Below are 14539 nucleotides of genomic sequence, written 5' to 3' on the forward strand. Positions count from 1 at the left end.
ATGGTAAAAATAGTTGAACCTATAGCTAGTTACAATACAATACAATACAATACAATTTTATTTAGGTAAGGTACATACATACAATAAATTTTTACAAGGATTGGTTGACTTATAGGTAGAGCTAGTACATACAATGCCTAGAGCCACTATTACGCAAAGCGTTTCGGGCATTAAGTTCTTGTTCAGAAGTTCTTGATCTACACTGTGTAATATCTCATATATAATTACTGTGCATACCTAATTTTGCTAATTAAAAAAAAGTTAGGGGAGCAAATACCAGCCACTACAAAAACGCTGACAAATCAAACCAGCTATAAGTGCCTCATTTTATTACAGATTTCTTCATGTTTTTCTTTTATTACAAAGCCACAGGGTTATAAACCAGTGGAACAGCCTACCCGCCGAACCGTAACTTCCCAAAAAAACTTAAATTTTTAAATTACTGCTGAAAAAAATCATCCAGGCAAATGATACAACACCTTTGACAAGCCACGAGCTTCCTGTCCTCGTTGAGGCTACTAGTGCTAGTTGAAATTGAAATAAGTATTGAGGTAAAATACACACAAAGGGATGAGATAGCTCAAGCTATTCTCACCCCGTTCAGTACAACGTGTTAATACATACATATACACACATCACAAACAATAAACATATTACCAGACATTCTGACTAGTGCTAGTGGCCCCTCAGGTAAATTCAGGTAATCGCGACGTTCAGCCATTCAGATCTGGCAACCGTGGACACAAGGGAGTGTGTTGACGGCGTGATCTGCTGCTGGCGACGCTCCCGGAGACGTCTCCCCCAGCAGATCTCTCTCCTGCAGCAGCACAGTGTCTCCCTGCGGCTACCACACGTGGTTTATATCTCTAGCTTGTGACCTCTTAAGACAAGAGACTCCCTGCCCCTACTGCAGGTGGTTTAAGCCAGAGGCTGACTTGAGGACTTTGAGGTCGCCATGTCGAATTGGAGGGTGAGCAATTTTTTGGTTTATGTTTATTGTGGCATATACAACACTTCCCAATAGGAAGGAAACTTGCTAGGTTGTTCAGCCTGTCATTTGTACTCTGACCTGCTGTGTCTGAATACAACTAACTCGAGTTAGAGTAAATTCATCAGTATTTGTATCACACCTTGTATCTATGTACTTTACCTGAATAAACATTTGAATTTGAGTATTCAGATCGTCAAAGGATTAAGTTACCATTTTCTAAAACTCGAACTAACGTTATCTTGTAAGTGCAAAGTGGAAGAATCTGTTTAAGAACACAATATTTAATAATCAGTCTTTCCTAACTTTGAGTTAGGAAACTACTACACCTTTCTGTAATATTTGTGCGGTCACAGGCGTTCTCACTGATGCTATAGCATTCTGACTGAATGATTGTTTGTGGTGAAATACATACTAGTGCAGTCAGTACATAACCAACTCTTATTAAGAAATATCAACTGTTGGCTGGTATCAATTTACCCATTCATAATACGGTATTTGAGAAAGAAATATAAACAGCTTTACTCTTACCTAGGTAAACATTATTTATTTATTATATTGTTTATTTATATATACAGTACAAGAGTTTTTACATTCTTGTACAGCCACTAGTACGCATAGCATTTCGGGCAAGTCCTTAATCCTATGTACCCGGAATACGACCCCGCCAAATCGTTTATCAACCAGATACCCATTTTACTGTTATGTTAAACAGAGGCTACAGTTAAGGGTTTACATCCAGTAAATCCTTCCCAGCCAGAATACGATCCCAGGACAAAGCGCTCACAAAACGCCAGGCAAGTGTCTTATCCATACGCCACGATGTAAGTGTGGTTTCAGACTCTGAGAAAGCACCAGTGGTACTATAATAAATTAAGATAAAACTCACACCTGATATTTACATGAATTTATTCGAGGGCTACCATATCTCTAGTGGTATTGATGAGGACAGAATGCCAGTGGCTTATTGAAAGTTTCCCCATTTGTACGGATGATTTTATGGTGCTGAGTTTTGAATTTTCAGCAGTGTTTTAACATTTATGGCTTTGGTGGGTAAGCGGTTCTGCTTTTATTATTTATTCTGTTTTGTTAATTCTGTACGAATTAACCAAAGCAGAAATTCAATACACAGAGTTCTATATTATGGAATGAGCTCCCAAGTGCAATAAATGACTGTACTGCTCTTAACCAATTTAAAAGCTAAACAAAGAAGTGCCCAATTAACATTGCCTAAGTACTGTACTGGCAGTATTTATATATCTGCCACACCAAGTAGCATAGATCTTCTATACTGTACTTCATTATCCAAATAAAGACAATTTGTGGTTGCTCATTGCTGTTGTTGTGAATATTAAGTAATGAAAATCTACTGTTATATTATCGCTAAAGTTACAGAATCTTAAATACAGTAGTTTATATCTTCCAGCATAAAGTATTGCTCTATAAAACAATTAAATTTTTTACGTGTATTGAAAAGGAAAATAATTGTGTATGTACTGGGTATTTATATATATTTGCATCTCATGGTAATAAGTAATACCATAAAATGTACAAAATTCATAATCGTACCATAATCTTTATTCTGAAAGTGCTGTAAATGCACTCATACATGTATGCACACGTCCCTTTATTGGCTTTGCATGTTTGCATAGATTTAGTCTGAGTGGGAATATGGAAGTTATTTATTTCTGGTGTGATGTTCATGGATTCTATTATATCCATCTAAGAAGAGTTTCAAAACAGAATTAGTATGAAAATAAGACTTTGCAAGTGTAAATTGCACAAGAGAATATAATGAGCACATTTAGAGGTTTTTAAGCAAAGGGGCTACATGTTGTCTGCCAACAGTTTGTTATAGTTCTGATATCTGATTTTTGCTGGGTGATGATAAGTTTGATATAGCTTGCAGCAGGTGAACCCCCATGCACAAGTACAGTCAGTCTTGGTCTTTCTCTCTATCCCAGCCATAAGATCCTAAACAAAATACTGCTTAGTCCAGCAGTGTGTATATCCTCTTTTTGAGCCACAATTCTACTATGCATTATAAGTATACAGTATAAGTTACAGTATTGTATTTTCAAATTCAAATGAAATGTCTTAAAGTGGATTTCTATGTTTTTTCTATAGTGTGAGTCACCTTCTGAGCCGAGAGACCCTCGGAGTACCAGCGTTCTAAAAGCTGTAAGGGATGGCATACTAATTCAAAGCTATGCTGGACAGCAGGTTAGTGTATTTATATCTTAATTGTATTTAGTGTAGTGTATTTATATTTTAATTATCTTGTTAAACATAAAACCTGAAATATTGTTCTTCATTCATTGACTAGCATAGTTTTACATTGTTACTTTGTATATAATTTTGCCTGTTTGGTATGAAATACAGTATTCTGTTCAGCTGATTTGTGACTTGTGGTGGCACACGTTCATGACATATCTATGGAGAGCCTGTTGTGAAGGACATGGTCTCTCTCTCTCTCATTATTTACATAACAATAGGTTTCACTTGGGTTTGAAAGTGAGGGTGGGTGCTTTGCCTGACCTGGGCTGGCATCTGAAAACAGATGAGAGTTTCTTTCAGTTTAGTTTGGCACATTTCAAAAGCATTTCTGGCAAGAGTTTAGATGTCTTGTAACTCTATTTTACTGCTTAAAGACATTTGCTTTGATACTGGGTTGATCTCTGATTCCAAGAGCTTTCCTGCCTCAGACATTGCAGAGCTCATCCCACTTTTCAATTGGGTCAAGATCAAAATTGCTCGATAAACTGTTTGTCTGGATAAGCAAATTAATCCTGCCTATGAGAAATATTCATATTGTTGGAAAATACATTGGAATCTTGATTCAACGAACCTCGATTCAGAGAATATCTGGTTGAAACACGCACTTTCCATGCCAGATTTACTCACCCAGTATGACTGACAAGAGTTCACTGAAGCATGGGGATATATGGATTTGCTTAGGATGGTGGAACCAAGTTCGTAGATGGAGGCAACATTACAAGAAATAGTTGGGCCTTGGGGAAAGCCACTGAGCATATTTAAAACTAAATTCTATTTTTTTTTTTCATTTGCAAAGGTTTTGTTCAATAAAGTATGTGCCCTTCTTCTTTGAAAATGAGGCTTCAAGGCTTGGGAGTGGGAAATATGCTAGATGTGGTTAAATCTTTTTACAAACAGGTTCTCTTTTTTGTTGCCCTTCATATGACAGGTTGAAATTACAATTTAGCTCGGTGAAATTAGCCCATAGAACAATGGAAATTTTAGGTATGAATGGTAACTATTAATATTGCTCCAATCATGTTTTTAATGATTTTCATAGATCGTTCAACATTACGAAAATTAGTGTGGGGCCTTGGGAAAGCCATCGAGCACATTCAAAACCAAATTCTATGGTTCATTTTAATTTTGTGGTTCTCCAGTTTTTATTCACTAATAGGGGTTCTTTTTCCTTTGAAAGTGAGATTTCAAGACTAAAGTGTAAGAAATTTGCCCAGTGTAATTAAATCTCTTTACAGACAGGTTCTGTTGGTAGTTATCCTTCATATGACAGGTTGAAATTAAAATTTTGCTTGGTGAAATCAGCCCTTAGTGTGTTGGAAATATTTAGGTAGGAATGGTAACTCTCTTAATATGGTTTCAATCATGGTTTTGATGATTTTTGTAGATGGACTCGGCACAAAAAACAGTTGATACCTTGGGAAAGCTATTGAAGATATTTAAAACCAAATTCTATGGTTTGTTTTCATTCTGAGTTAGCAAGGTTTTGGTTCACTCAGATATGGTCCTACTACCTTTTCAAAATTAGTTTTAAGGCTGAGAAATAAGCTAGATGTGGTTAAAGAAAAAATTACCGACATTTATTTCATAGTTGTATATTATATTACAAGTTGAAACTAAAATTTTGCTAAGTGAAATCAGCCTATAGGGCATGGAAAATGCATCCTGAAAGCATCTCAGGTTGGAACAAATTGGGATTGGTCTCATATAGTTCGTTGAATTGAAGTTGTACTGTACATCACAATTGTGAACCCTTGCAGTCAAAAATGTGAATTCAGAAGTATATGCTTATTATCTTTAGCAACAAGGCTTCATTTGAATGAAGTAAATTCACAAATGCATGTATCATATCAGTGCAAGTGTTTGTATGAGGCGATCTGTTGTTTTTGATAGGCCGCATACAGCATAGCACCATTGTCTGCTGCGCAAACCTTCATCACGCAAATTTTTTGATTTCCATTACTGTTTCTCACTGCATCCGGTCCAAAATGCATTCCAAGAAGCCACCAAGAACAATGCGGTAAGAAGCAAGAAACTACAAGTGTATAGATACTGCAGTACAGTATTATCCATTACTCTGTTACTGATAATATTTTTTAGGTGTTAGAACTTAACACTGCTTCTCATGGTTTTGGGTTTGTAAATAATGACATAGTAGATTAATACAGTAATTCTAATAATAAGTATAACACCCGGTACAACTATTCCTGCAGAGTTCATTAAATATAACTATGGCTTGGTGTTTAATTTGTCATTGTTCTAGTAGATTAATACAGTAATTCTAATAATAAGTATAACACCCGGTACAACTATTCCTGCAGAGTTCATTAAATATAACTATGGCTTGGTGTTTAATTTGTCTTTGTTCCTTTTGTTTGAGTACCACCCATTCCATTTACTATTCTTGTCAACCCTTTTGGTTTCCCTGTTAATTTGATGCTGTATGTTGTAATCATATCCCCTAACACTTGTGCCTTCCAGTAACTTAATCAATGATTAAGGATTACCTTAATCCTTGATTAAATCTTCCTGTGATTATGCAATCAAGGATTACCATAATTCCTTTAATCTTAGCTCATAACTCATCACTCTGGGCTCTGGTACTATCATACCGATATATTCCTGGACTGTCTCTAGCCTCATTTAGTGTTTGAAGAACCCCCCATGCTGGTACTGCATATTCCAAAATTGATCTAACCTATATGGTGTAAAGAGTCTTAAAGGTCTCTGAATTAAGGTCTCTAAAGGCAGTTCTCTATGTTGGCCAAACCTGCGTGACACAGGTAATGATAACCTATATGGTGTTGGCCTGCGGAGACAGTTTCGATGTGATATCAACCCTTCACATTCCCTGTTGTCAGTACCAATCTTCATTACTTTGCATATACCTAAGTTTAACTCTAGTAGTAAATTTTTGGACAATGCTTTCAGTTTGTCGAAACTGGCATATGGTTTCCTGCGGTCTTTCATATGTATCCTCCTCATAATTTTTGTTGGCAAACATTTAGAAATAAGAACATAATCCACAAGAAATAAAAACATTATTTTTTGTGGATGATCATTTCCATAGTTTAGGAATTATAGGACCTGGCAGTTACCCCTGCAAAACTCTGCTGATAACATCTCACTGTGTCTCTTTTGCTTAGGTACTCCCTTATCACAATCCAAAAATATGCATTCTTCCCACTCTCTTCTGTCATTTCTGGTCACTGTTGCCCAGTCATAGAATTTTATCGAGTTTGTGAGGCAAGATTTTCAGTCCCTAAACCTATGTTGATATTTTATTCATGTTCGTCATGTTCTTTTATGATCCTTTCCATTATCTTGCATAATATGTATGCAATAGAAACCGATCCATTTTTTAGTGTTGTTTGTCTGTTTCTAACTTTCTGCTAGTTCACTTGTGTCCAGTGTGTTGTTAAATATTTTAGAAACTAGAAAGAGCCCAGCATAATGCTTTAGCTACCTCTCTCAGTATCCATAATGAGCTCCCATCTGGTCCCACAACCTTAGCCGTGTCCAATTCCAGCAGGTGTCTCCTTACTTAATCTCTTGATAATCTCATAGTCCACCAATACGGCTTCAGTTAGCACCATCCCACTAGGCTCTGACACTTCCCCTTGCTATATTTGTGAAATCTTTTTAGGAATCTGCAGTCAAGTTTTTTACACATTTTCTTATCTTTTCTGTAAATGTTCCCAATCTTATCCTGAGTTTCATCCTTCAATATGCGTGCCTTTTGCCCTCTCATCCTTTTCTTGAACCAGTCATTCCTACCTCCACCAGATTCTCAAATGCTAGCACACAGACTGCTTACTCTAAAAGGGGGCTTATCTTATTTTCATTATATGATTCATATAGAGCAAATTTCAGCATAAGTTTGGCTGGTACATAAATATTCCTCATTCTTATGGTCTTGCAGGCAGGCAGGATGACATGCTGTAGATAAATTATCATGGAAAGGTTCAGGGATATGCAACCCAGTCACCTGTTGTTACTTCAACACTTGTGATTACTACAGCATCATGGCTAGCATGATGTCACTTAGCAACTCCTGCAGCTTGATTTCATGTGAGAGCCCAGAAGAAATGATAAAGTTGCCACTTCTCCACTTACTGGTCTGGCACCATTTCTGTGGACGAGTTAATTTGGATTGGTGGTACCGCCGTCGACTAAACAAGAAGACTAGGTTTTGGAGGTGCTCATGCATGTGGTAGGCATGGGAGAGAGGCCAGAGGCCAGACTGAACATTAACAAATGGAGTTTTCGGGCAATGGGAGTTTAGAATGTGGGATGGCCTCTCAAGTGTAGAAATAACATAACATTTCATGTAACTGGAGTGTTGGGGTGGCATACTCTCAACCAGCAAGAACAAGGCAAGAAACCTACCACTGTACCACACTTCCCATAAAGAGGAAGGCAAAGGACAGTGATTGTTTCCCTGTTCCTGCTGCTGTTCAGGTTGTTCCAAAATACTACCAAGGTGCCGTTATACTCAATGCTTTACATTATGTTTTTGTTTAAGTTTCATAGTTCATTGAGATGTTTTGTTCTTGATAAATTTTGTACAGGGCTATAAAGTTAAATTGGTATTTTGTAATATGAAATAAAAACCATTGCCTTGGAAAGCATCCTATTTTCCCCATCAGGCTAATTTGATACAGTGCTGTTTCCAGGAATGCATCCCCTCAGTGAACTGGAACACCACCATAAATTAATGCTGAATCAAGGTTTGAGATCCTTCTTATCTGGTGCATTTTGGGAGGGGAAGGGTCTTTAGACCTTAGCACTCCATAAACCCCATTCCATATTCCCAAGGCCTGGCATGCAATTGTGGATCTGATGCATTTAGGAGAAGGGGGTCACTTCTTTATTCCAAAGTGGAATAACCGTCCTATGCAACTCTGTATTCATGCATATAACATTTCAGAGTTTCAAGACTGTTGTGTAAGTGTGAGTGGTGGAGGAGGTTCTATCAGTCTCATGCTGATATGGGGGGGGGGGAGTCTTAGGACCTTTGCACTCCATAAACCCCAGTCCAGGTTTCCAAGGCCTGGCATGCAGTTGTAAATGATGGCTACCAAGTGTTGTAGCTTCATGACAAAACTTTTCATCATCTTTAATCATACTAGTATACACTGGCTTGATTGTCTGGATATAAATGATCCCTCTCCAGTTGTTAATTTTGTTACTTTTACTTTCAGGAAACTTACAGATGTATTGTGTGCAGTAGGTGTATGTCAGGAGCCGTACCTGCACAAAGCCATGTTGAAGGATTTCCACATGCTAAAGCTTTGCGAAGTTATAGGAATGGCTCGGATCTTCTTCCCCCTGTGAGAGCACCAAAATATTCATATGATAATGCAGACAATTATTCTAACTGGTCAGACCCGGATGGCTATGAACTTCCTACTTCTTTTGGGCGGAAACGGAACTATGGATCGATGCAGTCATCAAAATCTAAATCTCGATTTAAAGCTGGTTAGTTTTAATATATGGTACAGTCTATTACTTAGCGCGTTGCTTTAAAGAATATGATTGATTATGCTTTCAAGCTGTCTGATCCTATTACTGTACATACTGTGTACACCTGTACGTACTGTACATCTGCTCTTCCTTTTTTTTCACTTCTTTCTGTAAGTATGCTATATCAGTATTGGGTACTGTAGTATGTTTCATGTAATTCATAAAAGTTATATTACATAGCTGTTTAATATATCATCTAATTATATGAGAGAACAGCTTTGTTCGTTGTTTCTACCAAAATTATATACTTACTGTACATAAAATGGGCGAAATGATATTTGGCCCATTTTTATGACTTTTTATGATCCATGACTTTTTTTATATATATATAAAGACTTCAATCACTTATGGCCATGAGCTTTTGTACTTTTGGTGTCCTGGCCATAGTTTGAGAAATTATTTCTTCCTCCTAGTTTATAGATTTAAAAAAAATTAGAATGATATTTCAGTAACTACTCAAGATAATGTTATCAGTCATTAATGAGTAACAAATATCTCCGGAGTGTCTAAGGTGTAGCTTAAGACTAAATTGAAATCAGTGTTGGGAACTTTTATTACAGTATATTATTACTGTTGCATGTGCTTGAAATATATTTAGAAACATGCTATAATAGTTTTAAAGTAAAATAAGTTTTAATTTTGCATATTTGTTTACATGTTTCTTGAGATGTCTCCATGTTTCTTGCAAAAATAAATGTGAAATGTTGGTTTTCCTTTTAATGTATGTCACCTATTTTACCTTTACAGACCCTGTTCAAACTGCCATGAAGCATGGCATAGTATTAGAAGAGAAAATGGGAGGGCAGACTTTTTTGGCTTGCAACGTGTGTCAGATTAAATGTACAGGTGAAACTTCAATGCATCAGCATCTTCAAGGAGAGCCCCACTGTAAGAAACAGAAGTAAGTACATCGTATATCAAAGTAATCATTTTGCTCCACAGCCCATCACTACATGGAGAGTGGGGGGGTCGTATCTTCTCAAATTCTTCCCTGTAAGTCAAAATCATCACATGGATTCGAGGGGCACTTGATTATTGCACTTGCTGACAATAAATGACAATTGATCATTGTCATACTAGCTTTTGACGTGAATTATGGTTGTTCCCACTACCTCTGGTTTAAGCTCATTTCAGTGTTGCATGATTGTAAAAAATCTAGGTTTAAATTTGAAATAAGTTAATTTTTTGAGGGAGCTGATATTTTTAAGTTGGGAATTAGGCTTGGGAATTAGGCTTGAGCTGGATACGAGAACCAATGTTATTTAAGGAGATGTGTTAGATTAATGAACAAAACTTGTCATGGAAAGATTCAGACTCCAAAAATCAGTAAACCCTAAAATGAGATAGTGTTTTCATGAATGAATGCCTCTTTGATTGAGGCATTTTTTCCAATTTTTATCCCCATTTTCTATACTCAGAATCAAAACCTTTATTCATAAATGGTTGTACATCTATAATTAGGTTAGTTTACATAAAATTACAGTATTTTAATTACACATGTCACAATAACAGCAACAAGATCATGATGATGGTTTTGTGAAACTATATTACTTGCTAACAAAAGTGACTTTCCATAGGAGAATGGAAATGGACCAGGACATTGCCGGAGGCAACAAATCAGATGATAAATCCTCCTCTTCAGCCACTGCAGTGAAGCCCAGACCCCATAAATATGATGATGACGATTCATCTGCAAGTTAGTTACCATCACATGTGTATGCCCAACAACTTGGAATGGACAGTAAGGCGACAGTCTTGCAAGTCGGCATTCGATCCCCAGCCATTCAAGTGGTTGGGCACTTTTCCTTTCCTTCATCCTGTCCCAAATCCTTGTCCTTACCTATTATCTATCGCATGAGTAGCTCAGGTAGTTCCTTGTACTTTTCAGGTACTTTGACCAGAGCATCACAAAAAAATATTGCAAACAGATTATTTAAATTAAGTGTGAAGGTTCCATAAGCAACATGAAAAATGTTATACATTTTGAAATTTTGCAAAATTGGTTATAAAAGTTACATTACTCTAGGCTTGCTATTTGGTAAAATGCCAAAACAGTTAATTAAACATGTACATCTTTGCTTTCAGGCTTGTTAGACTATGCTATTGAGGATGGAACAGTAATACTAACGGAAGGGAGTACCTTGTATTTGACTTGCACAGTTTGTCGATCTTCTTGCAGTGGAGAAGCCCCCATGATACAGCACCTCCAAGGGAATAATCATCAGAAAAAATTGAGGTAAGTCAATTTAAAAACAAATGTGGCAGTAAGTGGCAGCCTTTTTATTTTATTTTTCTTCATTATGTTGTGATTTAGGCAAGAGGCAAATTACTGGAATGGAACCGGCTAGGCTGTTGAAGGGAAGTAAATTTTGCATTATCAAAAATTATATATTCTTAAATCTGTGATCATCATCTGGGTCATATTGTGGTCCTCCTACAAATATGCAAAATGTTATCCAACAAAAAAGTGTCCATTATCTTATGTTGCTTCCAGATTGTGTCCAAACTGAAATCCTCCTGTTGTATTTGGACTGGGTTTTATTAGAGAAGGCCTTTAAAAAATGAAATAAATTATAGAACACTTTTCAAGTGCATATTTTAATACAAAAACACGTGAGAAATGTAAATGTTTAATGTAGCAGTAATATGTTGATTAATGTGTTTATGATTTTTGACACTATTTTTGTTCAGTGTTGTTCACATCAACTCTTCACCTCACCTGAAGTCTTCCTTCCCTAAACAAAAATAATAATAAGCTGGTAGTTGGCATAGCACTGAGCTCTCATCACTTGTCCTGTGATCAGGACAATTACTGGTATTACATACAAGGACAGATATGCAATTTTTATGCTAAAGGACCTTCCCGTCATATTTTGATCTCCAAGCTGGATCATTTAAACGTCAGCATTCTATTAAACTTTGACCCCTATCAGGGCTCCCTTCCCCACTCTCCTTCCCTCCACAAGCCGCACTAAAAAAAATTCCTCAATCTGATGGCAATTGAGAAAGGTTCTTGTGCCAATTTCATGCATTAATTATCGGGAAGTTAAACAAAGAATGGCCTTGATAAACTGCCCTATTTTCATTTGATGGTATTTTTGCCAAATATAATTGGCCCCTACAATTGTTACCATTATACAATGTTTGATTTTAATGAAAATTTGCATGGTTTTTCATTTGCTAAAGCAACGGTTGTCAAACACTGACTCTTGGACAGAATTTAATTTTATTTCGGTGTTCAATATATCGATTTAAACAAATTATTCAATGTTTTACAATACTTAAAATATTTTAGTTGCATTTAATACTTAAAGCATAACTTTCCATTGCAATTTCAAAGATGGAGATCCCACACATTAATGCTTTTCCTTCACAGTACTGCACTGCATTCAGAACTAACAGAAAATTGTCCCTTCCTGCATCATGAAAGTCGCAATGGTTGCATTGTTGTTTATTTGCAGAACACCCTGGCAGATGTGATGTGCTTTAATCACCCTCAGTGCACTGCTCCCAGGGAAGAGGAAGACTGCCCATGTACCTGGTGGCTTTGCAGTGGTTGCACCATCATCCCTTCTCACAGGAAGACCAACAGCTTATCTGCACGTGCTTAGGTAGGCGGGTAAAATACAGTAAAAACAGGATGACAAAGATATTGTACGATAAACTGTGAGAGAACCAAGTATTAACAGTACTGTAAACATGCCCAAATAAAATGGTGTGCAAAAGTTACAGAAGAACTAATATGGGTAGCAAAAAAATTAAATAAAAATCCTTTGATTTGCTTGCCAATTTTGACTAAAAGCAAAGCGTGCAGTGTGACAGGACAGGCATCTGCAATCAAGATTTTGCTCCACCTAGAAGTTCTCCCTCAGATCTGCGGAGTGTGTCTAGATTATCCTTTCCCCAGAAAGGATTGAAATATAGTAAAAGTGCCTGTGTTGTTGAGTAGAATGATGGATAATTAGAGGAATAATTGCAGTTCAATCTGTTAAATATGAAGAAATTGTATTCAAGCTTATTTGCACATTTTTGTTGTTGTATCACTATGTACCTTTTGTGTATGCATTAGAAACTACAGTATAAATTAAATTTGTGCCTGCCGTTAAGTATTTGGATATATTTCTTATGTTAATTAAGGTTTGGAATGTAAACTTTTGTAAAGGATAATGTTTTTTTAAGCAAGGCATGAATACATTTTGTTTTACTAAAAGTATCCAATACTAAATGTAATTTAAATTAGTATCTGTACTTCCCATAATTAAAACAAAAAATATATATTATATATTTTATTGACCTTATTAGAAAAATTGATGGCTTTAATACAATTGTCTTTCCCTGGAAAAATAATTTAACTTCTTCCCCCACACATTAGGGTGTGCCTTGTAAATACAAGGTACACCCTTTAAATGTTTAGAATACTGTACAAAATGTAACATTGTTTTGTTAATGTAGTTACTTCTGAATGCAACTCCAGTTAGTAGTATGTAGGTGGAAGAGACCACAATTGGTGAATAACGAAGTGTTGCTAAACGGGTTTATCACCATCTTCGAATTGTCCAAATGTTAATCATGAGTTTTTACTCTACCCAATCTGGGGCTAGTCTCTAGGCAATTGCCAGAGTCCATGTAGACATTGGCATTGTGGGCCTACAAATATAATCACAAACTGGGCTGATCCAGTAACTCCAGCAGAAAAGTGTTTGTTACAAGCAAGAGGTATAGGGATCCTGGTGTAGGATGTTCACCCCTTTTGTACCCAGCAGTGTGTGTCCAAATTTTCAAGTGCTGTATGGGCACTAGGCCAACAGAGACCTCTGTTGATGGCAGCTATCAAAAATACATTAGCCAATTTGATTACCATTAATCCAGTTGGCAAGGTGCTCACTGATGGTGACCACTGCATGAACCTAATTGAATTTTTTCACTCAAGACAAAGCAAATGTTCACCTGCAGCTTGACAGCTTTCAAGGCAGGTGACTGTATTAATATACAGCAGGGCAGTCTCCAGGGCCGGTGCTATATATAATTTGTGTAAAAGTAGTGAATAAAAAAAAAGACTAGAAATTTGGATATTTATTCAATTTCAAGCTCTTAATACATTACAGGAATCTATGAACATTTTTCACATACAGTACCGTACAGTGTACTCCATCTGTTAAGATTAAATTACAAAGATTTAATAATTCCCAACAATTTAAGAATTTTTCATTAAAAATGCAACTTTTATTTTCCGAATACCTCTACCATGGTTCTGATGAGTTCAAAGGTGCGGTCGTTACATTTGCCACGAAAGTCATCCGAGTCTATGGTCCACACCATGTTGCCAGCCAGGTTGAGACTCTTGGCATAGTCAGCCTGCAACATACATTTGTAACGTTAACTCAAGATCTCGACAAGTCTGTACTTACAGAGGTACTCTTGTAAGTTCATGGTTAACTAATTTTTTTAAACAATAATGCTACTGTAGTATTAGTGATCACAAACTTAAACTGCAGATGGTCTATTGGTTCTGTGGTAAACTGTTTGTTTCTGGGAAAAGCTGCCATGTGGCTCCCTGAAGCTATCTCGCCGAGATGATTCTTAACTACAGTACTAGATCGCATTAGCTGTGAAGTTCAATTCAGCCTACCGGGGACCAGAGCCAGAACCTGGCCTCCTCAGAGGTGCAGGAAGCAGGTGACACTGCCACCTCACCAGGGAAGGCATCCAGAAAGTCGGCAAACCAATACAGACAACTGCTAGGTTAGAGAG

At 36.8% G+C, this 14539-nt stretch overlaps 2 protein-coding genes across 2 annotated transcripts in view; one reads left to right on the plus strand and one right to left on the minus strand.

The window, feature by feature from the left end:
• The first annotated feature begins 716 nt into the window (after nucleotides 1–716).
• LOC123767951 (zinc finger RNA-binding protein) lies at nucleotides 717–13063 on the plus strand. The gene is made up of 7 exons (XM_045758147.2): nucleotides 717–970; nucleotides 3116–3211; nucleotides 8467–8743; nucleotides 9536–9689; nucleotides 10366–10484; nucleotides 10874–11024; nucleotides 12250–13063. The coding sequence occupies exons 1-7, from the start codon at nucleotides 956–958 to the stop codon at nucleotides 12266–12268; spliced, it is 831 nt and encodes a 276-aa protein (XP_045614103.1). The 5' UTR covers nucleotides 717–955; the 3' UTR covers nucleotides 12269–13063.
• A 783-nt stretch (nucleotides 13064–13846) lies between these two features.
• LOC123767950 (chitinase-3-like protein 1) overlaps nucleotides 13847–14539 on the minus strand; it is a 29958-nt gene continuing 29265 nt past the window's right edge. Inside the window, exon 9 of the mRNA XM_045758146.2 lies at nucleotides 13847–14143. Within this exon, the coding sequence (XP_045614102.1) occupies nucleotides 14012–14143 (132 nt within the window). The 3' untranslated portion in view covers nucleotides 13847–14011. The remainder of the gene's footprint in view (nucleotides 14144–14539) is intronic.

This window comes from Procambarus clarkii, chromosome 58 (genome assembly GCF_040958095.1).
Source record: "Procambarus clarkii isolate CNS0578487 chromosome 58, FALCON_Pclarkii_2.0, whole genome shotgun sequence".
Lineage (NCBI taxonomy): Eukaryota > Metazoa > Arthropoda > Malacostraca > Decapoda > Cambaridae > Procambarus > Procambarus clarkii.

Bases quoted from the DNA above. Each gene is read 5' to 3' on its own strand.
- LOC123767951 (XM_045758147.2), top strand. The intron at 3,212-8,466 runs GTTAGTGTATTT...TTTTACTTTCAG, and splicing joins AAAGCTATGCTGGACAGCAG to GAAACTTACAGATGTATTGT. The intron at 10,485-10,873 runs GTTAGTTACCAT...CTTTGCTTTCAG, and splicing joins TGATGACGATTCATCTGCAA to GCTTGTTAGACTATGCTATT.